A 27,934-nucleotide genomic window follows, 5' to 3' on the forward strand; every position below is an offset into this window, starting at 1 on the left:
ATAGTATCTTACCTCATTCACTGCACTGTCCAAACTTTCTGACATGTGAGGGGAATGTCCTGCAGACAGCACTCATTCACCCTACACTGCTGTGTTTTTGGAGTGCAGTTCACAGCATTAATTTCCCAATCAGTGAGGCATACCTGAGTGTTGAGGTGTGCCAGCAGGAGACACACAGCACTAAAGCCAAGCCAATAGGCTTTACTGGACTTATTAGCATGGGTTGTATGTCAGGGCCGGAGGAATTGGATGAGAAAAGAGGGGCAGCATGGGATGGGAGGGAAGTAGTGAAGGGCTAGTCTAGGAGAAATGAGGCAATAGATTAGTGACCATATGAAGGAGAAATCATCTGGAAAGAGATGGGAAAAGGAGGAAGAAGATCTATCCTGAAATAAAGCACAAGCCTCTGAAATTGAAGAATGAATTGGGCTCATTATTTTAATTCTGGTAAAAACTTAACTTTAGAAACTTCTGATACGGTTTTTTTCCACCCATACATAGGGTGCTGTAATATGATAAGTAATAAATATGTACATTAATATTTCTCAGAAAAAGCTGAGAAAACCTGGTTTGGTTTACTGTTCTGTAAAACAGTTCCCTTTTGTCGTTTTTTATTCGAAGTGGAATTGATTTTTGCTCATAGATCAGGAATAAATTCCTTGTAATGAAAAGGGAGTGCATCAGGTCTCCAGAATTCCAGAAACTTCCACTAGTGTTCGTTTGACTTTAAATAACATTAATTGAATCCTTCAGGCACCAACTGCTAAGTTCCTGCAAATGCCTTTGATAAATGAAAAAGAGCAAAGAAGTGATAATTAGTTGAGTGCAGAATAGTTCAGATTCTGGTTCAAGATGCCAAAGCATAGGCTGTGAGCAGCGAGGGAGACTGGCCATCAAGTCAGCTTTTGATCTGACCAAGTGTTATGAATTGTGCACTGGACTGAGTTGTGGACTCTGTGTTACATTTAAGTTGGTTATTTCCTGTGCAAAACAGAACAAATTAGGGCTGAAAGAGGGAGGATCAATTTCGCAGTGAGTGAAATGGGAATGTTTGCAGAGACTAGTTCGGCAATGTGCTACATTAGAATTAAGCATAGCTTTTTATTTTCAAGTCATTCCCTCTACTACGGAGCATTCTTCAGTGGTGACTCAGGGTAGAGCTAATCTCACTCAAAATGGTTGCCAGTTGCCACTTGGAACAATAGGTCCGAAGCCACAGGCTGCCATCAGGTGGTAGTTTTTAAGAAGGGCATTTTTTCCCCAGTGGATTTGAGTGCTTTCTGTCTGGTAACATGAAAGATTGCAATATGCACTGAATTCTTGTAATAGAAGGTGTTGGAACAGTGCATTACTCATTACCTGAAATGGAGAGCCCAGTGCACCAGGTATTTTTCTTTAATGGAAAAAACCCAAATGTTAAACCTTAATAAATTTACAGGAACAATTTTGGCACCTGATTTACATACTGGCCTGTACTTCTTTTAAAGTTCTCAGTTCCTCTCTGGACAGGGACATCTCTCCTTCCAGTAAAGGAGATCATGTTCTTTGCATACATCCTGTTCCAGAGCCTCGTCCTGTGTCATTGCAGCAGAGACTTTGCCTTCACCTGTATTTCCACAGTATATAGGTCAGAGAGATTGTGCTGATTGGAGCTGACAGAGCACTGCACATAAAACTAGGTGTGATGTTTGGATTTTGCCAGCAAAGCAGGTGCAGAGCATGAGGGGTGCTGTGGAAGTAATTTCTTCAGAACTTGATGCTGGAGAAGGAAGAGACAATTTGGAAGCAAACAGTACTTATTTGGAGACCTCTGCTTTCTCTTTTGGGTCTTTTCCCTCTAAAAAGTTATCTAGCACCTTAAAATGTTTTCACGTGGGCAGAATCCATAAGTTGAGTACAAATCCATTGAAGTAATCTGGGTTATCAGGTGAAAGGAAGGTTACATGATAAGTTTTGGAGAGGAAGGTGTGGAGCACAGAGTGGGGAAATAGGGATATGAGAAGGCATGTGGCAGCTGGAGTTGGAAACAAAACTTCTGTAAACTTTACTGGTTTGTGTATTGGTCCAGAATGTCTTATAAAAGTTAACAAGAATCTGACCAAAAGGCAAACTTTGAAAAATAATTTAAGATGAACACTACCTTCAGACTGTAAACTGTCACAGGGATTTTCTTGGAACTTTTTTGGTTGTTGTAATGTAAGCTAAAGTTAAATGTAGAGAGCAGGAGAGTGTTTTGTAATTTATGACAAAATTCAACACAGGAATATAATAGTTATCCTCAAGTCAACTATTTATAAATTTAGAAATCTTAAAGATTAAGCTTTAGAGAAATCTGTGCAAAGGTAAGAAATAAGGGGAGGTATCCAAAACAGTTTAACTAATAGCAGTATAACAAAGAAGTAATGAAGACCATAATACCCATAGCTGATTCCAATATTTTTCTTCCTCTGATGTCTTAAGTGAGATGTGTGAAGGGATTTGCAGTAGACTGGGTCAGAACTGGGTGATTTATGAGGAAAGACTGAACAGTATGTAGCACAGGTACTTTGATATCATGACAGAGGAATAAATATGATTCCTTAGAAATAATGCAATGTGGGAGGAGCAGCTGGGGGAGAGTGTGGAGCAGAGTGGGTGCTGGAAAGTCTGGTCCGGGCAGTGGGAGCAGGCAGTGCTGGAATCCCACCTCTGCTGGGCCTGTGCCTCAGGGCATGCTCTGGGAACTGAGAAACCATCACTGCACACCGAGCTGAGAGCACATCTCTGAGGAACAATCTCAGAGGTGGTGGTTTGTTTGTCTCCATCACATCGCTCTGAAAGACACAAAATCAGTGTTCTGTTTTAGGCTGTTCAATTTTCGTCACGTTCAAAAACTTTCCAGAGCAAGGAGTTTTTCTATTGGCCAGAGATCGTATGGTTCATGGAATCTTGAGTGTCTATGTAAATATTCAAAGATCAGTTCACATACTAAACTGAGAAACAGAGTACATCTTTAGGCTATGAGCTATTACATTTCAGCCTTGAAAAAAATTTCTTTTTCATGCTAACTAAAGGTGACTGTATCACTGCTCTGTCTTTTCCTTCCCTAATGATACTTCCAGACTGACTTGCAGTCAAGGTGGTGATCGAGAACTTTCTAAATATTAAAACCTCTTTTTGCTGACAGCTTTTTGTGTTGCAACCCAGAGGATTTGTTCAAACCATGCAACTTCAGTGCCATTTGAATTAGCACTCGGGCTGCCACTGTGCTGACAGCAACTGAAACTTCATGCTCCAAAACACACGCTCAAGAATTGTGTCTGTTCATCCTTAGCAGATGCCAGCTGCTTCCCTTCTTTGTCTCTTTTGGGGAAGATACTGGGCATGATGTGGGAGGTAACTATAATGAAATTATTTCCATCCTACCATTATTTGATAATTCAACAACTGTATTTTTAAGCTCTGTTGGCTAATTAAGACACATAAGAGAAAATAATAACAAAGTACTGGTTCTATCAGGGAAAGATGAATCTTCTAAAACAGAGTAGCTCCTAGCTTTTGAGAACTACAAAGTTAAAATTTAATTATTTATTGAATTTTTATTTTTTTTGTTCATAGTAGAGCAATTTTGATTCATCTTTGTGTTCAGATTTTACTTAGTTAGATTTCACTGCTCGCATTTGCAGCTGCTTTTGATGTATTTGAGGACTGGGGCAAAATTTTTTACATTTGGTCATCATGTGCATATTTAATAAAAATGCTTCCAAAAGTTAAGAGAATTCTGAAAAGCAGAGTCTGAGATTGCTCTTATATTGGCTTCTAATTTTTATGCAAATATTGCAGGTAGCTAGGAGCCTGTTATTTATTATTCCACAGTTTCTCCTAGAAAAACAACATATATTTTATTGGGTGGTGTTTGCAGGCAGTGTTTACTGTGTGACTGTCTCCCAGGCTGCAACAGTGAAGATGTATTTATGTTTTCTGTGAGAAGTAATGAAACTACAGCTGGCTGTGCATTATCTGCTGTACCTTTTCCATCCCTCTTCTAAGTGTAGTCACCGGGACAAAATTTTAATTTTGAACTGAGTAGAAAGCTTGGCTACTGCAGCATATTCTACACGATACATCTTCATGAGTTTAAACAGTAGTTCAAGTATCTCGAGTGCAAAAATGGGTGGAGAGAAGGATTAAAATATCCTAACCCTTCTCTTTTGTGCTTCTCCTGAAGCAAAGTGCAAAGCTGCCCACTTTATATTGCCAGCTCCAGCTTTATCCTCCATCTCTGAATTTCACTGCAGCCCCAGGGGAAGCTGCACCTCTGTGGCTCTCCCACAGCTGCTGGACTTTGATGAGGACATGCCTTAGCTCTTTCCACTGGCCTCCCTTGGCAACCAGCCCTTTGAAGATGACCTCTTGCTGTTTGCCTGTTGTCTCTCTTGTGTTGGATTATAGATGAGAGGTTGGCGTGAGGGGAAGGGGGATGGAATGGAGTGTTGTGCATTTTAAGCCTCATTTCTTTCTGCGTTCTCACCTTTTTTTTTTTTTTTTTTTTCCCTCTGTGGCTTTTACCTCTATATAGATAAAATGTTGTCATGCATATGGAAAATTATTTGTGGCAGAAATACAGAGTTCCTGTTTGGTGTGTGTATATAGGACAAAGGAAGTTTTATTAGTATTGTGGTAAGGACTTCTGTAACAATCTACTCATGTTAGTTCCCTTCCCCCATCCCTCTTTTTAGGTACAATATTGTTCTTAGTTATAGTGCAGCCTTTCTCTGTGTGCATGTTCTCTGTTCCTCTTCCCTCCCTCTCCCTCCAGTGAATGCTTCCTCTTGGAGACAGGACAGTATAATCACCTTGTTAATGAAGGCTGTGCTGTGAAATGGAAAGAGATGCACTAGAGCTCTGTGCCTGGGTCACATTTTGCATAGACACCGAGCACTTTTGGAAATCCAAACAATGAGACTGCTAAATACTGAGAATATCCTTCATGAGAGTTTTATAGGGACAGTAGCTCTAGGGTAAGAAGTGTGGTATTATAGGAGATCAAATAAAGCATGGGAATGCGCATCCAATTTTCACTGAAAGGTGAACAGGTGAGGGTATTCAGGACAGGGCATTGTAAGTAGCGTTGTTTACACATTTTTACAAATGTTACTGTCTCATTTTTCAAATTCTCTGTGATAAAACTAATCTTCATCGAAGTGTGGCAAGGAAAGCAAAATTATAGTTGACATTGATGTGGAATATGGATTAATAAAGGCAGGAGTAAAATATGTTACAGCAAACATGAAGAAAATAATCTGGATGTACCTGTGTATGCAGCTGGAATGCCTCAGTGCAGCATTCCATGCAAAATTAGAAGAATGGATGTGGGGGGTATATCTATGATCTCCAGATGTAATTAGTATATCCTTATACTGCTGTTTAGTTGGATCTTCACTTTCTAACCCAAAGGATGCCTCAGAAATAATTTGTGTTATTTTTAACTCCTCTTTCCTTCCCTACCCTTCTCTATTTGTCTAGCAAAGTTCCCCACAAACCTGAATGCAAGCAAACCAGCTCTGCTTGTTAGTAGCTTATTGCAAAATACACAAAATAATATCTTCTCTTGTCAGAGGTCCTAAAGGGCTCTGGAGAAGCAAGTCAGCTTTTACTACATCAAGGACTGCCTGGAAAGTCAGGATCTAGACCAGTTCAGGTGTCAGAAAAATGAACTGTAATGAGTTTAGACTTCTCAAATCCATGTGAACATACAAAGAACAGTCACTGCTGGTCTGAAGACTTACAGTACTGTGAAATTTTGGGTCAGCATCAGATCTGTCAATCTATTTGTTAAATTTCCTTGCTGAAACAAAAACAGCAAATAAATAGTTCTGAGACTTTTCAGAGCTGTGTGCTTTTGTAAAATAAAATACTACCTTCTATGGTACGTGCACGTGTGTGTGTTTTCTTCTGATTCCCTCCTAACAGTCTAGGAATTTTCATCACAGCCAAATTTTCTAAGTGTGCATCTTGTGTGCTTTTGGCAGAGGAATACAAAGGGAAATTTCTTTTAGGGTTCCTTATATGAGCAGCTTCAGTCAACTGGGTTTGCTAGTTTCTTTGGGGTTTAGTGTTGTTTGGTTTGGTTTTGTTGTTGTTTGTTTGGGTTTTGTTGTTGTTGAATTGTTGTGTTCATTCTTTCTGGGATCCTAAGGTTGAACAAATCCCATAATGTTGTACAGCCTTTGTCAGGGTGTCTTCATACTTCCGACTCCATTTTCTGCTAGAAAACTTAGTTGCAAAGTATTGGCAACTCCGTATCAGGATTTTAATTTAAGCCAAGGACACTATGTGGCAGTGACCTAATATTTATAAGACCCCTCTTGAGTGCTATGGGACAAATGCAGTTTTTCATGAGATGTAAAATAATCCTGCTTTTCCCAGCCAGTTATGATTATGTCTAAAGTTTTGGTAATTAGTGTGTTTTGGGGGTCTGTCTTGTTCCTTATAGAGCCAGAACTCTTTTGTTTCATCATGTAGCTACTGGACTTCTGCTAAAAGTAATTTATGAAGGTATAATTTTATTCCAAGTTTTCTTTTATTTTCTCCCGTCCGTAGTGACATTATGCCTGCACTTTTTGCCACCGTCTTTCCATCAATTTAGAGAGGGAGGAAAAGAGCCACAATTGTAAACATGACTTCATTCTCCTTTGGTCTATCAAATACTATGGTAGGAGAACTCGTTGTAATCAAAGCACTTAAATTCCTGAGAGAAGAAATCTTCCTTCAAATTGTCCACGCTGTTCATCTTTTCATGGGAATTTTGCTTTTTGAGATGCTTTAAAGGAAGGAGAGGCCAGTTTTCTGTTTGAATGGACCTGGAGCTTCCTTTGCAAAGTGTTTGGAATAATTAGAGTCCAGCTGCTTTGTTGCAGCAGATTGAGCAGTACAATCCCTGTTTACGCAGCAAATCCGGTGCAGATTTACAAATCTAAATGTGCTGAGTTTAGATTTGTAAACGTTTGTTACTGTGCACATGCTGTGGGTATCTGCAGTGTCTCTGAGCTGGGACAGTGCTAGCAGGAGCATGTCTGGGAGCCTGCTGCTGCTGCCAGGTATGTCCTTCAGGCAATTCTCCTCCTGTCCTGAGGGATTTGAAGCTGGACCATGGCACAGGTGAGTTGAGGTTGCTGATGAACTAGATCAGCGCTGAGATCTGGTTCCCTAGTTAATAAAACCTCCTTTGGCTGCTCTTCAAAACTTACTGCTGCTTTTCACAGGATCTGCTGGGCTTTGTGTAGTACTGGCCAGTCTGCCTTGTAGAATTTGCCTGGCCTGTTCTGCATGGTGGATGTGCTCAACTGAGTATCTGGTTTTACATTCAGTTACAGCATAGGCTGGATTTCTCATCATCCTCATCCCTTTTGGCATACTTCCTGGAGTAAGAGGATTGTGAGAGGATTTCAGGAATGCCTGATGCTCTTGCTATAGAGAAAGTTTAGTGGAAGCCACTTGTGAGTTCAACCCCATTCAACAGCAGACATTTTTTGTTTGCAATTCTTCTTGCTGTTAAATATACTTGTTAATCTTCACACTTCTTGCCAGTTTGAGCTCCTAATGGTTCCCTAATTCTCTGTGTCTCCAAGGAATATTTCTATATTTGTGAGTGTGCCCCTTTTTCCATATCTCTATTCCATCCAACTTTTGGTGAGTCTAGCACCAAAATACTGGATTATCTCTGAATCAGACATTCTGCATCCTCTAGTACTTTTTGGTGAATGAAGTTGTTGCTACTTGTTCAAAATCTGTTTGGTCACTTACTGCATTTTGAAAAAAGCGTGTACACTTTTTGTGTTTAATAAGGCTGGTTTGACAGGGGAGGTGCTTACTGCAGAAGTGTACTAATGGTTTTTCTGCTCCCTGTAAAACACTTATGTCGTTTGGTTGTCTTATTTTACTTGAGCCTTGATACCCTTCAGACTTTGGATCCTTCCTTTAGAAGAAGTTTCCCTGAGAAATGAGATTGGAGGAAGGAAACAAGACCTAGACAGGACATCAAGGGGCTGGGTAACCAAAGGTATCTGAAGTCTGAATTGAGTTATCAGGCTCTGCTTCCGTGCACCTGGGGTGAGCCAGGAAAGGAACTCTTCCTTTTGGTTACCACAGGCTACACCTGGTTTAGGAGAAAGCTTTCCCTGATGATAGAGTTCCTATTCAGGCTGACTCGTTTTTTATGTTTTCTTTTGAGCACTGCAAAACCTCATAAATTTTATTTCAAAAGCCTGTCTAGTGTAGGAATGTGAATTCATGTGGACAGAGATGAATCCATGCCAAGTGCATTCCAGGTGGGAAAGCTATATGGAGTGTCTGTTGTTTCAGGCTGTACAGCAATAAAGAGTTCAAGTCTTCATAAAAAGACTGAATAGTTCTGCTGCTTTTCAGAGGCTTGTGCACTGTAGTGTTTAAATTTGCTTTTTACTGTGACAGCTTGAAACTCCTGATAATTTTCCACCTCACAGAAAATAATTAGTTTTATTGTTGCCATTGTAGCTTGTCCATCATCTCTTTTGTTTAGCGTGTTTAAAGTAAAACATGTCTGTGATTGAGAAACACCCCGGATCCTCCCTGAGCCTGATAGATATTTTCATTTAGCCTTACTTTTTTGTGTTCTGTGATTCTGTGCTTAATTCGCTTGTATTGTGACAGGAAACCATGAGAACATGACAGACACTTGCACTGGATGAGTCCTGTCATAAGCACCATCAGCCCCAGGGAATGGTGTTTCATTCCATGGAGGCACCTAATCAGAAGTAACCACCAGTGTTTCAGGCTTGAGTTCTTAAATTCACATGCTCGTGTTGCACTTTTAGTTGCTCCCCCTGGTTTGGAAAATGACAGGATATTTTATCTGTCATGATCTACAGAGATTGTTACAATGTAAGCTTGTGGTATCCAAGCAGAATTTACCAACTGCTTGTGGCTTGGAGTGGTGGAGCGCTTTTCTGGACAGAAAGTTTTCTGTCACTGAAACCTATTTCTTACTGGCCTTGGTGCTGATTCTGGGTTTTTTTTTTCCATGTTTTTAATACATGTAAGAGGAAGAGAAGAAACTCTTTCAGCTTCAGGTTTATACTGATTTCCAGGGACATAACTGCAGAGTGTGCTTGGTGAGGCTGATCCCGAGGGTCATTCACACTTGGAAGCTGTTGCAGAATAAGTATTCTGGAGGAAGGTGTCAGTGGAAAGAATCTTCTGTTCCTTTTGGCCTTCTACCTTTAGTCCTTTTCCTCTGGACTCAAGTGGGTAGAGCTGTTATTTATTCTATGGTTGGGAAAAAAAAGACCAAAGTTTTTCTATACATGAGACATTGTGTAGAAAGATCCTGAGCTGCTCATACGGCATTTTGTAATACTATAATGCCTTATCCTGGCAGACATAAAAAAGGGCAAAAGGGTGAAAGTTTTCCTTTAATCAGCAGGACTTTTTAGGGGTTAGAGTTACAGAGCAAAGTGTTCTTCATCTGTTGGTTTAATGTTTGTGTGCCCTGTAACACTAACCCACATAAAATTGGTGTGGCTCTTTATAAAGTTATTTTAGACCCTCAGCAGTGTATACAGATTTTGTAACCTTGGATAAAAGCACCTGAGTCGTGGTTTCAGTTTTACCCTTTTAGGCATGTGCAAAGTGCCCCAGCATATTTCAAGGATTTTGAACTAGAAACTTCTTAGATATGGGTTATGGTTTCAAAGCTCAATTGAATTACAGTTGAAGGGAATTACATCAAGGAAATGGTTCTCTGTTGCTCTAGATACTTAATATCGATTAAAGCTTTGTGTTTGCTTAAAAGATCCCATGGACTCTTTGTGGGGTTAATTATGTTGGTATATCTGCCCTGGCAGGTTAGGAGAGAGCACTCTGCCTGACTCCCTGCTCTGTTTTTATGTCTGTGCTGAGGAGTTTACCAAGTGGTTCATCTTCCAGTGATAGTACTTTCCCCAAGCTTTTAGCACTAAGTTAAATTGCTCATCTATGTGAGATGGTAGACAGCTCAGCAGTGTGTGATAGTAGCTCATTTAGGAAAAAACAAAAAGGAGAAAGGCTTAATTAATAATCTACCTAGTACAGTGTGACTTGTTTTTTTTTTCTTGGAATGGATTGGTGATAAATCTTGAAAAATCAAGAATGGTAGGAAAATCCCTTTATTGTGTCAGTTCACTGTCATGTTTCCCATATTTTACAGTAATCACCCAAGCTATTCAGAAAGTTAGGGCCCCACAAGATAATATAAATAGCACTCCATGTATTGTATCACTTGCAAAATGGAAGTCAGGGTACAAGACATGAGAGAAAAGGAGAAAAGGACAAAACGACAAGCTGGTGATGCAGAAGTGGTGGTAGGATTAGGGGCCATTACATGGTGCTACTTTGCATGGATTAGTGAGGGGTATATATATGTAAATTATTGAGCAGTATAATCTCCTCTTATTATAATCAGCTACCAGAAAGCAAAGTTGTCATAGTGTTGGTATCGGTTTGTGGTTTTCTTCAGGTAGTTTGATAAAGTTGAGATTTAAGGAAAGGCACAAAACTGACTGAAGTACAGACTTTTTTGTTGCAAAGACCTCTGAGTATATGTTAAAGTCTGGGAAACATGCAAGGATCTGTGAAAAATCCAAGGAAAAAGAGAACAAGGAGAAGACAGTATACAGTATAAGAAGTGAGATGTATGACACTCTGGTTTAGACACAAAAAATATTATCCTAAGGAAAGACAGCAAATTTGGAAAAGACAAACAATGTCTAGGAAGTTCCTTGCCATAATAAAATTAGAGTAACTGCTCTAATTGGAGTAACTACACCAAGTGTTGGAAGGGAGAGGAACAGATTAAATATCTGAAATGAAAACAAAGACATATTGTTGTCTAATGTAAGAAACACGAATGTCTGAAAGGAGACTGAAGTTTCTCACTTCATGATAGCCTTACCCCCCACATCATCTGAGTTCAGAAAACAATAGAGAATGCTTCACAATGGTTAGGAAGTTTCTTGTATCTTACTTTGGTTTACATGATAGGCTTGTTTCAAAGGATGACAGCCTGTTAATACTGTGCAATTATTTAAAAAGGAAGGTGATAATGGCTCTGAAACATGAGGTCTGGATCTTAATGATGTGTAAAGCTTTTATAAGGGACTCTGCCAAGAAGTTTGTGTTATTTCTGTCGGTTTGCAAGGAAAAGTGGTTTGCAATACCGAGGGGGGCTTTGTAGTTAAGAATTTTATTTCTGAGCTAAGGACTTAAAATCACATTTAATTGTTAGCCTTAAATGATTTTTCATTGGCAAGATGACAGCTTACATAAAATTGCAAAGATTTTGTACATACAGCTTCAGAAATGTACTGAGTTCTTCATATATGCAGCTTCACATTTCACTTTTTCTGGTGTACCTTAACTTAAAACAAATATACTTTTATTAATTATTTTATTTATTTATATGTCTGTATGTTTTTGAATTCTAATGAGTGGCTAAAGGTTTCTTTCTGATTCTGTTTCAGATGCATCCACTTGGACTGTGTAATAGCAATGATGAGGAAGACCTGTATGAATATGGCTGGGTAGGAGTGGTGAAATTGGAGCAGCCAGAGCTGGAGCCCAAGCCATGCCTCACTGTCTTAGGAAAGGTAAGGGGATAGTTTGGGGCTGCATGTAACTGTTTCTTGGAAGGATTAGTTCCTTTCTGAGAAAAATCAGCAAGAAATAAATTGAGGGAAGACTCTCCTTACTCCACAGAATATTCCTGTTTTGCCTGTTTTCACTCTAGGTACTTCAGGGAAAGATGCTGTCATAACTCAGCTGATAGAGATGGTGACTGGGAGCTGAGCATTCCCTGTCTGAGCTCTGTAGGAACCTAACAAAGATGAAAGCAAAAATGGCTGTTTAGCAGAAGCAGTATTTGAGTAGAAAGGATGAACTGCAACTGTGATTCTTACTTGGTCAAAGCAGTCAAAATGAAAGCATCTTACTGGTTTTCCTTAGGCACAATTTTCTGAGACTGCATACATTAATTTCCTCTTTTTGGGGAAAGAGCAGCTTTCAAACCTAGAAAGATTCATTTGCTTTCATCACAGGATAGATACCTCTAATAACAAGTGAATCTTACTGTACTGGTCAAAAAAATAAGAATTTTAATTATCCCTCGCCATGGAATGGGGCCTCTGGAATCTTAAATTAAGTGCAAAACTTTTCTCTTTGTTTTATGGGGTAAAGTCACTAAGATGCCATTACTGCTCCTAGATATGTTAAAAAAGAAAGCAGAAAGGTGACCTTTTTTCTTCCTGCCTTAGAATTTTTGAGTATTGAGTAAGTTATTATATGTTGGCATCTGAAATCTAGAGGGTTTGAAAGCGTGTGAAAGAGCATAGGCCACAAGTTCTACCAGTAACTGAGTAGATGAAAACTACTGCATAACAGGGCTTCATCCTAAAATCCAGCTGCCTTAACTTGCTAGGCTTGTGTTGGTGACTTCAGCTCAGCAGTGTATCAAGCAGAAGATAAAATCACAGGTTGATATTTTTTACGTAAAACGTGGCTCGGTAAATTTATAACCAAAACTTCTAAAAACTTCACCTTTCCAAGGAAATGGGAAGCCATCTGCTTATCTAAAAGTTGCTGCAGGTTTAACTTGTGGTGCATGGTGAAAAATATCTCTTTAAGACGTGACTTCCCTTTCTATTGAATTGCAGCATAAGACAACTTTTATTTTCTAACTCGGAAAACTGATTTTGTTTCTCAGAAATTCTAGCTGTTGCTTCTTTGTTCTTAGATAAAATCTGAGGATGAGGTCTTGTAAGGATGGGAATTAAGAGAAGATTCAGTTCTGAAAGATGCATATTGATCTATAGGTAAACTCCAGGAATAAGTTTAATCTTGAGGCAAGCCATTTCAGGAAGGAGTCTGTTCAGTCTCATCTGTCAGACTCTAGAAAATTATGTAAGGAAATAGATGTGCAAAATGGATAAAGAATGTTGAAGACAAAAAAAATATTAAAAATATATGCCTGGCCTGTACATTATACCCAAATCCCACCATGTCCTTTTTATTCCCCATATCCCCAAAGCCACCCCCATCTCCAGAATGAGTTCAGCTTGGTATCTGCTGATGTTAGCTTCCTAAAGCTTGACCTGCTGAACAGCAGACTCTGGATTTGCTTCAGGAGCTCTGTAGCAAGTACTTTGATGCATAATGATGGTGATGTGACATAGGGTGTGTCCAGAGAATTGGGGTGTAGAGTTCCAGATGACAGTTTACATGTAGCAATTTCAACAGGTGAAAAAACTCTGGCCAAGGTTCTAGTCAATACTGCACTGCATTTCATTGTTCTCTATTTTCTCTATTTATTCTTCTCTTCCTGAAATATTTCTTCCCTGTTTCATGCTCTCTGCTGTAGTTTCTCCTCTCCATCTTTTGCTAGCAGCCCTTCTGCTCATTTCTCACTCTGCTCAAGTTGTGTCCCGATTTAAAAGGGCTTCTCAAAATTCTTGGAATATTGTTGAGTGCAGATGGCAGCAGGAGCATCAGCCCTGAGGTTCCTTCAGGTCTATCAGTTAACTCAGCCTGGTTATCCCACCAGTGAGAATAAGTTGTGTTGTGATTGTCTGGGTTTCTGAAAAATTCAGTTTCCATGCAATTTGGTACACAAATTGCTATGTGAGAATTCAGTGTGCCCTGTAAACTCTTTTGCCTGAGTAAATATCAAACCTGCTGCATGTGTATATGTGTCTTCTTCTGGTTATTTTTAGGATTTGGCAGCTGACTAAAAAGAAAATGTGAAAGGGAAAGGAATGGGAGAGGAGAGGAAAGGAGGGAGGGAGAGAGAGGAGGAAAAATAGAAGGAAAGGAAAAAGAAAAGGAAGAGAGTAGGGAAGGAAAAGAAAGGAGAATGGGGGAGGGCTGGTCTTGAACAGGGAAAGGAAATGTGATTTTTTCCATATAGAAAAGGAGGAAGAAATCAAGGAGTGCAAACCTACAGTTTGTTCCTCATGAAGTTTGATTTAACCTGCCCCCAAGGTGGGGCATCATAGAGATGATATTGTTGAATTCGGGGTCTGGTGAAGCAGACTGTAGACTAGTTAAAAGCTTTAGAGATAAATTGCAGGACACATGAATCTGGTAAAAAGTTTTGTATGGCTTTATTCTTATTGTTGATTTTGGTTGTTGAGGTATTTTTTGATTTAGAGGGGGGATGATTTTGTTTGTTTTTTTTTTTTTTTTCAGTAGAACTCTGACCTGTGTTTTTAGAAATTCTACTCTACTTGTTTATTCACAGGCTGCTGTACAGAATTTAATGTGCCCATTTTCATACTGATTTTGTAGTTTCCATATTGATTTGTAATTCATATTGATTTTGTAATGGCTCATCCTTCTTAGTCATTGCTTGTCCTTCTTTATATGATGTAATGGAAATGAAAGTGTTTAAAAAAAAAGTCTGTGCTGTTAAGAGTGCCCATGAAAACTGGGCCTTGGTTGAGGCAAGGAGTGTGTGTGGCAGCTGTGTTTTACCATTACCTTTGATCACAGTGCAGCCCTGTTTGAGGCCATGCTGCATGCAGGCAAAGCAAAGGCCTGGGTTTTACTGATCTTATGAGCTCCTGAATAGGGCTAGAAGGGGAATGACAGAGGAAGAAGAAAGCTTTTGGAAATGAAAAGGAAACCCCGTGAACCCGAGCAGCATTATTGGCTGGATTTGCCTACCAGGGAGCCGCTCAGTTTCTGCCAGGCTAATTTTGCTTCAGCTTCTCTCCCCCACACCCCCGACCCCACCTCCCCCTCTCTCCTTCTTTCAGACTTTTTTTGTTTTTGAGGCATGGCTGTAGTAACTTGGTTCTCAGGCTGGGAACCCACTGAGCTGTTGCCATGGTCACTGGGAAGCTCTTGGTGCCATGTGCTTCAAAGGGAACCTTTCCCCTCCTGGAATTCCTGCCTTCTCTCTGCTCACAGCACAATGAGACTCCTTCACTGCTCCAGCAGTGGGGCTGTGCTGGAGGAAGGCAGAGGCAGGGTTGCCTGCAATACTGATTGCCTGCCTGCATCCTGGCAGGGCTGGGAGTTGAAACTGGGTGTTCTTTAAGGTCCCTTCCAACCCAGGGATTCTGTGATGCTCTGTACCTGCATGTGTCCTGTACTTCCTCCACCCCAGTAATTTTCAAAACTAATTACATCTGTCAAGACTGTGAAATACAATTCAGCAGTACCATTGTTTTTTATTTCAGTACAGGACAGTGAGAAAATGCTGAAGATTTGTTTAAAGTAGCACTTCTTCCCTTTCTGCAGGATTGCAAGTCCACGAGAAAGGGTTTTTGTTCTTCTTTCTCTTCCAGGGACTGCTCTTCTTCTATATTAATTATTTGAGGATGTCCATCTGAGTGTAACCTAACAAAGACAGGATGTCCCTGCTACTACAGCTTCCTGTTTTCTTCAGATGAAAGAAATCTGTAATATGAGGAAATTCCTAGCAATTCTTTCAATATCCATTCACTTCTTTTCTAAGAGCTTGTTTACAGAAATTTGCACAAATACTAACCAGAAGAATCTCTTGTTTTGCCATGTCATCATTATTATTATACTAGTTAGGCTAGGGCCAAAATCATAACCTGAAAATGCACTTAACAGTTGAACTGTGATTTGTAGTTGAACTGTGATTCCTGAGCTTTTGTTTCACAATTTAGTTTAAGTATAAAAATTCTTATAAGGTAATCAAATGAGAATTTATGGGGCTAGAATATTAGTTCCTGAATAAAGAGAGATCTGTTCTAAGATTTGAGGAACAAGAAGGCCTGTGAGGAGTCCATTTTAATCTTTTTCTTTCAGAGTTACTAAAACTAATAAAAAAGGCAAATTAAACAAAAGCAACTTACACCTTTATATTAATAACCTAAATTAAGCAATCAGTTATAATTTCAAATTGGTTGCTGACAGTATAAGTATACTTTTTGTTTCTTTATAACAGTAATAGTTTTATATACAGTTGGATAATTTTCTGTAGAAATGGATTCAGTTCAGTTGTAGAAATGCATATTGAATTTAGGCAAATGCTCTTCCATGCTAAACTTGTTCAGATATCAGGACTGAACTATGCCATAGATTAAGTTCTAAAATTAATGAGAGACATGCCTAAAACCATTGGTCAATGTTTCCAAAACTTTGCTTGTTCAGATACTTTCAACTGGTAGTGACAGCTGCAGTAAGGCACCCTGTGATGAGCCTTGTGCTGCATGCAGTAGGAAATATTGTCACTTCAGGAAAAACTTCTTATATCCATTGAAGTAGTTGCCATCCCAGTTATGGTATCTGTTCCACAATTTGGGGACCTTTTCTACCTTCTCTTTGTTAGCCTATGTTTCTTCTTTGCAAACAGCACCTAAAAAGCATTTGTGATTCTTTTTGAGGCAGTAGTCTCAAAAATGAGTGGCAAAATTTAACTGGTCTGGATAAAAAGTAATAGTATGAGTGTTTTTTTTAGCTGGTTGGTTTGTTTGTTTCACTGAGTGGATGCCTGAAGGTTTGGGCTCCCAGTGTAGTGTCCAGTGGAGGTAGGAACAAGTAAGACAAGTTCTACTTTTTGTGATGGCAGTGTGGGCATAAATGCATGTTCATTTACAGATTGAAAAAGGTTTTTTGGCAGTATGAACTTAATATTGGTTGTTTTGAACTCCCAGACGTTGTGTTTTAAGAAGGAAGTTGTTATGAAGTAGAAGAAAGCTTTTTGAATGAGACCAGACTCCTTTGGCTGTGGACTGGCTGATAGATCTATATTGCAATGTCAAACATGCCAGAACTCTGATCAAAATAAAAACTATTGTTTTTATCAACCCCATTGTTTTGTAATGAAAAATGAATATGAGTTTTAATGAGGAAAAATAGCGTCCTTGGCAACTGTTAAGGATTCAGACCTTATGAATCAGTCATGTTCTTTAAGAGTCTTCATTAACTTTGCATTAAATTTTTTTATTTACAAGTTTTCTTGTCTTAGCACTAGCTAAAACTAGGGTTTACTGTGGAAAAACTTAGTATATATAATTGTAATCCCTGCCATGTTTGTGTTTGTCTTTTCTGTTCTAAAGAATATATTGAGAAAGAGAAAATTATAATTTTCCCAAAGCACCAAAGAACATCATAAGTACTGTAATATCATAATGATAATTTCTTGTTATTCCCACTTCAGCATCATTTATAATGTCCAGGACATCTGAAATGTTAACATCCATTTTAAATAACCATAAAAATAAAACATATTTTAAAATGCTACCTGAAGTGATGCTGTTATTTCTGCAAATACTTTTGATGGAATTTATGTTTTGACCTTAATTTTTCTTACTTCCCCAGTGCTAGCAGTGTGATCACACCTCTGCACAATATAGGCACAGTGATTTCTAGAGTTCTAACAAAACTCTAGCATGGATGAGATCAGAAGAGGGATAATACATGTTTTTTCAGGAAGAAGATTGCTTTTCATAATTGCATACAGAGAAAGACAAGAGGAAGAAAAAAAATCACATAGAACAAAATGCTTTTGCCAAAAGCTCAGTGTATTTCTGCTCCCCATCTCCTTGCCTCTTCACTCCCCACAGACCATACTCTTAACAACAAACCAATTTTTACAGGTGAAGAAGTGGATTTGAATGGGAAGGAAGAAAGGAAGAAAGGCTTCATCTAAGAGTGTTAGAACATATGGCCACTGCATGAAACAGCAGTGTCATCATTATAACTGAATTCTTGAGTTTATAAGTACCTTTCTCATGTATTCCCTCTTTAAATCCTCTCATTCCATTGCTGCTTTCCACTGTAATTTCTGCAGTCCCTTTGAGGAGAGAAGGGAGAGGTTGAGCACAGCAAAGAGAACTGACAAACAAGGCAGCTGAAATGTGGAGAGAGGAAAGGTTTGTGTATGGATCGTATGGTGAAAGATGCAGAAGGAAAGAAAAGAACTGGATGAAAGCCAAAGAGGAGAGAGCTCAAAGGAAGGGACAAACAAGGGCTGAATCAGGTTATGCAGTTCAGAAGTAGCTCTGTCAGGCTTTCATTCATGGCTAGTGCTGAGCTCTTTCCACTGGTAACTAGTGCCAGCAATCTGCTACTGTATTATTTTATTAACTTTCTTTCCATGTTCCCTGCACAGTTACAAAAAGCATCAGCTATTCATGAACAAAGGCCCTCTCTCGTGTTTCTCCCTCTGGGCACTCCTTAAAGTTGCCATTGTTGGATTGATTACTTTAAATAAATGTCCACTTTTAGAGTTGAGTCCTTAGCAGTCCCCACCACCATCTTCACTCCTTTCTAACCAACTGTGGAACACAGCTGCTTCTCCCTTAAGCTAAAGAAGCAGCTGTTGTTGCACTACATGTGTTACTGGAGTTCAGCTCAGATCTCCCAGTGAAATTAATGGAAGTCAAGGGCTGAGTAAAGACTAAGGAACAATTATTTAAGGCATGCTGCACTTACAAATAATATTAATAATATGTAAATGCTTCATGTCTCTTGAGTTTTAATGTCTCATTATTCCATGTGCCTTTTAAGCCTTTCAAACAATGAGAGTTGTTTTTGTTTTACATGCAGAATTTACCTGTTTCTCTAACAGGAGAAATGCATAGTGGCAAACATGTTGGAACAACCGTAGAAAGAGAGTTTGAAACAGAAAAGTGAGAGAGCAAGTGCTGCTGCATTGGAGTATAGAAATGAGCACAAAAGAAGCCTGGCAAGCAGAATCAGATAAATGGACCAGAAAGTGAAGAAAATAAGGAGCAGATATGGAGGCAGGGAATGGAATTATTTAGGACTTCACAGATGAGTGACATGCCTAATTTTGGTGCACTAGGAGACAGAAGGCTTTGAAAGAAATTGGAGAACTTCGGAATGTAACCAGAGCTGCATCAGAGGGACTCCAATATTCAGAATAAAAGTTGGGCAGATACAATTGACAGTGGTAAAAAGCTGGATCCTAAGAAATTGCAGATATAAAGTGGGAATGTTTTGCAATGATTTTCACAAGACTGAAAGGAAGGAAAGAGAAAAAAAAATATACACAAATTGTGCTTCATATCCTACCGCTTTGAGATAATTTGCCAGAACATGTTTTTCTGCTCTAAACATTTTATCTTTTTGATGACCAGGTGATATCTAGAGGTGCGGTTTTGGATAACATGATGATTTAACATTTGTACTGAGTTCAAGGAAATGACTCCAAATGAAACAAATGATCATACTGTGAACTCAAAATGAGTGGGAAGTGCTTTTTAGTCAGTGTAGGGAGTACTGACCAAGCTACTTGCAATTCTAGCAGGTTAGTTTTTGAACATTGGAGTTGGACATATTTGTGACATAAATTAGGTAATACAGATTAATTATATATTATTTGTGTTTGCATTGCTGTGGCCTTAGAACTGTTCAGTAGGGATAGGAAACTCTCACAGAAACTATTAAAACTATCACAAGAATGTATGTATCCTAGTGCATTAAGGTCTCAGTTCTTGGCCCATTGATGTTTTGTCCAATTGGTAAGCCAAGAGAATCCATCACAGACATGTAGTTTTTCAAAATGCTCAAATAACTCGGTCCCTTTGGGATAGGAAGAAAGATGGTCCTTAGTCCTGAGGATCCAAATAGTGAGCTTTTAAGTGGGTGTGGGGAGGAGGAGGTAATTGCAAAGAGCACAGAATCCATAGACTTCAGGTCCATGAACAGTGTTGAAACTCCCAGAGGGTCACTTCAGCTGAGTGTAAGGGACTAATGAGCCAGTCTGACTGTTTATGGGCTGTGGTTAACCTCTTGCAAGTTAGGATTTCCTGTCGCCAGCAATGAGCTGTGACCGCCAGCACCACAGTGTTAATGATGAGGTAGGGGCTGATGAATGGCTGGACTCCAGACAGCAGCCTTCACTGGCAAAGAATCAAGTGGCTAGAGGGAGAAAAACATTGAAGTCTACAAGGGAAATAATGCAATCTCCAGAACCTATAATTCCCATGTTTAAAAAAAGAAAGGGATAAAGAAACTGGCGACAAATTCAAAACAAGTGAAGCTTTTATCTCTGCATTCTGAATAGAAGATTGTTCTTCAGCAAAACTGGCTGTAAAAGCCAGGCCAGTTAAAACAATATGCAGGCTGCTTGCCTCCAAGTAACCAGAAATTGTTGGCTCAGAGTAGCCTGTTCTGAGGAGCCAACCTGCTGGGAGACGTTATCCAAGCAACGGCTTGAATGTAATTCCTCCCGCTGTGGAATGGCTCTTTGGCAAATGAAGACCCTAATTAGAGATGGAAGGGTTTCTATTTTGTTTTTCTTTAATCCTTGCCCCGAGGCCTCTGCAATACAGCCATGTCTCTGCTTGCGTGGAGAGAAGTTTCCAGTTTCCCTTTGTAACAAAAATCCTCCACCTTTTTCATTTTTGTTTTCCCCTGCTTTTTATCTTTTTTTTTTCCTTTTTTCAATTTTTTTTTTTTTTTTTACAGAGTCAACAAACTAACAACAAGGGCCCACCACAGTCTGGGGCCTTGAAACTAAACTAATGCAAAACCAAGGATAAGTGTTTGGAAGAAGAGCCATATCATCCTGTATTAGCTAGCCATGAACATGAAAAGTTGCTAGCTAAACTGGAACACTGGCCCACCATGCAGATTTTTACTATTGAACTTCTTACCCAAGCTGATTCTAGTAGTAGAGAGGGAGGATCTTACAGAATCCAGTATTTTATTGGATTCCAAGGGAATCCCACATGACTTTTTGTTCATTCAGAAAGATTGAAGTCCTTTACTAGGGCTTATGTGCCTTTCTGTGCTCTTGGATGCAGATGCTCATCCCTGCCAAAGAACCTCCAGGACTGCAGCACTTTGATATGTGTAGAAGTGAAAATACCTTTGCTTCTTCTCAACTCACTTTGGTATATATCATGTCTATCTGAACATACTGTTAGATAGCATGCAGGCATTTAATAAACCTGCAAAGAGCTCTGCATTTTCTGTTACTACTGAGATATGGATTTATTGTTGCATCATCTCAGATTATCGTGTTATCTATAAAATGTCCTTGTTCACAGTAGGTAGATAACAATCTGTTGATGAAGGTCAGCTTCCTGAGGGTGAGGCTAAGCAAGACAGATGGTACTAAGAATTCACCATTAAATTGACTGAGGTTAGATGTAATTCTTATTAACAATTTTTCAAAGTTTTGCCATTTCTCATTCTAAATACAAGACAATTCTTACAATTCTTTGTTTTCCCTTTTGATGTACATAAATACCAGTTTATAATTCAAAAGTTAGTATTCTATTAGAGCATATGCCTGTAGGAGGAACTCCAGTACATTCTTTTTACACAGCTTGGGTACTGTAGGGCTAACTTTTCATAGTGGTCTGCATTAATAGTTTCTTTAATTTACAACTCCTCTAATGCTTTCTTATATCTCTGTTTTTTATTCTCTCAGCACCACAACATGCTTGCTTATATGTTTACACAATTATCTTATGTCTGGTTGGTTTCTATCCATCTACATTCAGTACACCCTCAGTGCAAAAATTAAGAATTATCTGGATGGGCTGTAGTGGTATTTTATAGCATATGATATAGTACATGTTTAGTACATAATTCCTAAAATATCCTCATCTTGTGACCATTATATTTCAAAGATAACTGTATATATAAGTTCTGGGAAAAGCTTGAAGGGTTAACCATCAATTGTGAATGCAGCCACCCAGTTCTTGCTGAGTGTGCTAGGTTCTCTGTGAATATGTAATCTAGTTCAAGACCCCAGTCCCCTCCTTTGATCTCTTCCAGTGCTCACCCTTCTCTCTGTGACTGTGCCTTGTCATAGCAACAAGGCTGCAGGCGGGCAGAATGGTGATAGCAGAGGTCAGGGGTTTGGGAACTGGAGTCCCATGACTCTGAAATGTATCTTAAGAGATGTGCAGCTGGCATGCTTTGGTGTGTTCAGGATTAAATAAATGTCTTTTTCTCACTGTTTTACTCGGTTAGACTCAGAACAGATAGCAGTGTTTCTCCCTAACCCCAGAAAAGAGAGACATTGAGTTTTCTTGTTCGTCATTTTAACCATCTGAGAGCCTCTCAATACTGAGTGGTTGAATCACGCTGATGTGTCTATATATTGTTGATGTGACTATGTAATGCATGAGGTGATAGGGTTTTTTTTAAAACTACAGGTACATAGCCTTTTATGGTTTGGTGTTTTTTTGTTTTTGGGTTTTTTTTTTTTTTTTTTTTTTTTGTTTTTATTTTACAGAAAGGTACATTCGTTTTAAATTGTGATTATGCTTTAAATTTAAAAATGCTGCTTCACACTTTCTGTACTTCTTACTTGGTAAGCAACTGTTGCAATGCTGTGTAATTCAGAATCTATAGGGCATGTGTATAAAACATATCTCAAGGTGCCAGAGAAGTCAGGTATTCCAGCCAGGAAGGGCTTTTATGCTGGTGTGATACATGGGGATTTGGCTGTCTTCTTTTGATATTCTGCCTTTATTTTCAGACAGAAATATGAAAGTTCTTTTTTCATTATCTCAGAAAAGGTTTGAAATGGCATCCTGTTTATGCTTGGTTTAACTGAGTTTCTGGAATTACCAGGGAATTGTACATTAACAGGTCTGAAGCATCAGTTGGTTAATTTGTAACTTCTGCTGTTTGCAAAGTAGATGGCTGTCCTTTTCTCCTTCCTCCTCTGCCCTGCAGAATTGGCCTGTGGCCTGGCTTGCTAGCTCCAGTGTTAGTTCAAGGGACAAGGTATTTTTTTGTGATTGCCTGATAGAAGTGTGGGGGGAGAAAAGAGAGAGGCCAGGATTGTCCAGATGTTGTTGTCTGTATTCTGTGTAGCTCTGAGAGAAGCAGGTTTTTGCATTTTCAGAGTTGCAAAGAAAAAAAAGGTGTATTTGCACAATGCTGTGGGTTTTACATAAGGTTCTTAATGATGATCAGGTTTGGATTTTATTGCCTGGCTTCATGTGATGTCATTCCTGCCATAATGAAAATCTAATGCTGCTATCCATAGAATGGGGGTCCACTTCATACTCACTGCTTGTTTTAATAGGATTGTTTAAGGTATTCCTCTCTCCTGAAGAAGTTTAGAGATTTGAGAGCATCAGGGTCAGAATACCATTCAGCTGACTGGAATGGCAAACTGGCAGTGGCAACATCTCCTTGTCACAACCTGCAAATTCCTCATGCATTTATGTAAGAACTAGTGGTGTACTTCTCATCACTAGAACTTCCTGGGTTTGTCCAGACTTAACTGAGGTTTTCTCAAACCTGCAGAAAGTTAAACCCATTTAAGATAGTGCTGAAACAAGCATTAGGAGCCTAAAGTTACGCTCTGCTAATACAAAAAAAAAGAAAAAAAAAAAAAAAAAGAAGACAAGTCTGCAGAAGTGTCATAGTTTAACCACACAACTACAGCAAACCTCTACTAGAAAAGCCTATATTCTAGAACCTGGTACTGCATATTCTCTCATATCTCAGTGATATTGTCTGTATCTTTGTGGTCTCACTTGATCTGGAGAAAACAGGTGCATATAATTGATATTGGAGCAGACTGTTACTTTTGAGTCTGCTCAAGAGAAGACCAAGACCACTGACTTGTTATATTCATCATTTATTTTGGTGAAATATTGCAGATGGAAACCTCATCCCTTCAGCTGTTTTCTCCAGCAGTCAAGATTGTTGAAATCTTTGAACTGCTTTTCCAGAGCAGTAAAACAAGACACTGCACCTTTTCATTGAAAATCTTGTTCCTTGGAGTCACAGTTTGCAAATTGCATGTCACTGAATGTTGCTCATATGTTACCAGCACGCTATGTGAGAGGCTGACTTCTCTTATTTCAAAGCACCAGAGGACAGCTGATGATAGAATCAGCTATGAAAAATGTTCCACTTAACACTGCTTGCATAATCCCACTCTTTTGTCAGATTAATGGCCACTGACTCCACAATATAGAGAGATCTGACATAGACTGTTGGATCTGATTGGCTGGGAATATCCAGAAAATATGCCTCAAGTTCAATAATTATTAGTTTGTTGAGAAACTGAAGGGGAAAAAAAAACCTCAAAAACTGACAGGAAATTCAGGCTGGCTCAGTTCTCAGCTAAATAAGAATGTACAAACCAATTCTATTGACTACTCTGTTCAACAGTCTCTGCACTGATTTAGAGTAATACTATATTTTCTGCCCCAAAACCCAAGATATACTGAAAAATGGAATGGGAATTTAAAAAGCCATTATTATACCTGTTGGAGCTGTGCTGATACCTTTAGTTCCTGCAGCATTTTGCTTTTGGGATCCATAATTTCTGTGTACTATATCTTTAATCTTGTGCTTCCTGTCTTGATAATTTTGGGGGACCAACTAATGATGCTGACACCTGATGGAATAGTTTGCTAAAAGGAGTTTACTGGCATCTGTACTGGTTACTCCTTAAACCATTGCTCAACCTCCTCTTCCCCAGCTTTATGAGTTTCTTAACCCAGGGAATAAATTAACCTGCTCATGTAGCACATACCATAATTATAATTAATATTTGTTAACTAGGGTGTACTAAGTTCCAAGAAGATAATACCTGGAGCTGGGTGAACAATTGAACAAATCTATGAAGAGATATAGGTAGTTTTCAATGTAAAAACATTTGTGAGAACGTAATTTTATAACATCAGGATATATCTGTGGTTTATACAGGCAGCCAGTACTTTTCTCCCTTCAGTCCATCAGTATTATCCAGGATGTTGACTTTAAAAAAGTTTATTTATAAGTAGTAATCTGGCTCTACCAATAGCCATTTTCAAAAAAAGGTACTCTCTTAATAGATGTGTAATGCATTACTATGTTGATGTAAATAGCAGAGCTTGCAGTCCTTAATGAACTTTGATCTCCCACCTATGGTTTAAGCCTTGGTCTTTCTCTTATCTCTAATTTATTCACGCTCTGAAATCCATTAGATTGAAGTGTCACGTCCTCAGGTGCAAATACTACCAAATATTGTCAGGCATTTCTAACTTTGACAAAGAAGTAAATGTAATGGATAAACACTGGTGGTGTTGGTTGGTTTTTCTCTTGAAGGAAAACCTCGTTAAGCAGCTTTTCTTCTGATGGTTTCTCCACTGTTGCATACTAACTGAAACATTAATTGGGATGAAACCATACTAGAAAGCAGAGGAGGAGATGCTTGCCGTGTTCATATGTGCGAGCATGCAAAGTCCATCAAGAAGTCAGGAAGGAGCTGACCTTACTGCTTTGATTGTTGCTGTCTCACCTGACTTGAATGAACGAGAGGAACAGTGCACCTGTTTAATAATTATCTAGTCCCTTGGGATGAAAGTTTGCCTCATCAAGGAAGTTGTTACTTCCTTATTGTATTTGCCTGGCCCACAGGGAGGTAGTACAGAGCTCTTAAAATCTTTCTGGTGCTCTTTGAGGTAATAAATTAAAATTCCTCAGGCCTGGAGATGTGGAGTGATATTTCTCTTGGACTTTTGTCACATGCATTTCCTCTTCTCTAACCTAGATTACAAGGCCTAGTAAATTCTGTCAGATTTTAATCTGAGACTGTATTTAATGTTCATTTTATTGGTAATGTCCATTGTTCCGTAGTAGCATGAACTGTAGACTCTGCACGTAGAGATGGACTGGGAAGTTATCACTATGAACAAAGTGATCACTTGAATTATGAGAAGTGCAATTACCATTTTTTTGTTTGTTTTCTATTACTCTTTACAAAAAGGGGAATAATACTCATACATACTGGTAGTCATTTGTTTTAAGCCACAGAAGACAATCACAGAAAGAAATAGGCCTGACAAATTAATGGGAATTGAATTGTGGAAATGTCTGTTTGTTTGCCACAAGTATTGTAAATGTAAAACATGTACTTCATTAGCTTCTTTTTTCCCCTCATCTAGTTTATGTTTATTTTTGATGTAGGTTTGGTCACTTTGTTTAGAAAAATGATTTGAGGGAGTCTAAATGCTGGCTAGCCCAAAAAGAAAAAAATCACGTGCCTATTACAGACTGGCATTATTTTAAGTGGGACTTAACACTGCTGTGTAATTTTGAGCTGCCCTGATTACTGAGTAGCGGGCAGGGAGTTTTCAAAGACGTTTTGCCTTGAACTGTGCCGCGGTGTTTTGGGGGATGCGGAAGGAGGGCCGGCAGGTGTTCCAGCCACAGGTGCTCTCCGGCCCCGCCTGCAGCCCAGGGCAGCGGGGCAACAAAAGCGCTCCCGCTCGGGCTCCCCCTGCTCCGCTTCCCTGCGGAGTGCCCGGCTTTAGGGCCGAGCTGCAGGCGGGGAGGGCGAGGCGGAGACAGCCGCGCTCTGATCTCGGGCCAGCGGAACCTGGCCCGTCCCGTCGGGCGGCCACCAAGCCGCGGAGCCGCAGCCTGGAGCCCGCTGGCCGGGGCTGGCGCCCGGCTCCCCGTGCGGGCCGTGGGGTGCTCGGGGCGGCGGGAGCGCCACCCGACTACTACGGACACGGCTCTTTAGCACCTGCGGACTTGCGCAGGGAGGGTCGTGCCTCCGGGAAGTTTGGCAGGAGCGAACGCCGCGCCTTTCCCCCGGGTTATCAGGATTTAAACTCCGCAGCACGGAGTAAAAACCCCCGCGTTTCCCCGTTCTCCCCGCGGCCGCCGCCGCCGCTCTTGCTCTCCCCTCCAGGGCCGGGGACAGGCGGCGCTTCCGGCGGCCGCAGGGGGGCGCTGTGCGGGGCCGCTGGCCCCTCACGGGCGACGGGGCCATGGCGGCCGGAGCCTCGCCGGGCTCGGCCGCACTGAAACGAGCGCCGCAGTTGGGGCAGGATGGCCAAACGGGTCACCCCAATTTGCCCTTACCGTCCGCAGCACGATTTTTATTTATTTATTTTTTTTTTTACTCGGTGCTTTTCATCTCTTAACACCTGGTGGGGGAAACTTGCTGCTCGTTCAGTGTGTTCACGCAATTAAGGAGTTTTTATCAGCGCGGATCTGCAAAATCTCTTTAAAAATCTCTTCAGATATCAAGGGGCCTCGCTTGTTGACTGATCATCCTGAAAAAACTATCTGAGCAGCAGTTCTATAAGCAGTGCGTGTCTGTAAGGGGTGCCTTTTAGGGAAACCTGGATGAGCCCTCACCTCAGGGCTACTGCAAAGGAGAATGGGTGGTAAATTCCTTTTAAGTCTTCCTCCCCAACAGTTCTTAGTCATTAACCAGGTGCGCCGACTTCAAAGGGGACAAATACCTGGTGGGCTGAGAAAAAGCTCCAGTTTGGGAGTTGGTTTCCTTCATGTGCTGTCTGATGAGCCTTGTTGATTTAAAATAAAATACGAGACTAAAGCAAAGAAAGTGACCTTTATGTGTTCAAACCAACTTCTCTGTACTGGCCAACATTTTTCCAGGAAAATGCTGAGTAATGTTTCACAATTTATCACTACTGTTGGTTTCTCTCATATCTCAATGTAAGTTCAGGTTCTGGTAGCCTCTGTGGAGGGCCAGTGCCTTCTTGTTTAGTACTGTGGTGGTGATAGCTGTCACTGCTTGGAGAAATAGCTTCTTGCATTCTGTGTCCACAAAGGCAATAGGACTTTGAAAAGTTACTGCTTTGTGGAGCCATTGAGCAACATTTGAACAGTACATACAGAGACACAGTGGCAGAAACAGGATAAAACCCCTGTATTAGCCTTGGTGATTAAAACACTGTTTTCTCTGTCCCAGAGGATTTTAATATCTTCTAATACCTTCTCTGTGCAGTTGGTAACTCCAGCTGTATTTGATGAAAATACAGTATTTGATGAAAAGCTGTGCACATACATAGCTCTGATCAGCATAAGAAGCCTATGCAGCAGTTCTGACCTCTGATGGTCAGAAAAAGCATTATTCTCTGAGAGACATTTTGACATTCTGAGAGCCTAGTTAGGGAGAATGACACTGAAAAGGTTATAAAGAATCCAGTCCACCTTA

At 39.9% G+C, this 27,934-nt stretch overlaps 1 protein-coding gene across 2 annotated transcripts in view; it reads left to right on the plus strand.

Annotated features, from left to right (window-relative positions):
- The window catches only part of ZNRF3 (zinc and ring finger 3), a 65,666-nt gene that overhangs the window by 23,183 nt on the left and 14,549 nt on the right, over window positions 1-27,934 (plus strand). For both annotated transcript variants that reach the window (XM_014874932.2, XM_014874930.2), the window contains exon 2: window positions 11,517-11,642. In XM_014874932.2, the coding sequence (XP_014730418.2) occupies window positions 11,517-11,642 (126 nt within the window). The remainder of the gene's footprint in view (window positions 1-11,516; window positions 11,643-27,934) is intronic.

Source organism: Sturnus vulgaris, chromosome 19 (genome assembly GCF_052056855.1).
Source record: "Sturnus vulgaris isolate bStuVul1 chromosome 19, bStuVul1.hap1, whole genome shotgun sequence".
NCBI classification, from domain to species: domain Eukaryota; kingdom Metazoa; phylum Chordata; class Aves; order Passeriformes; family Sturnidae; genus Sturnus; species Sturnus vulgaris.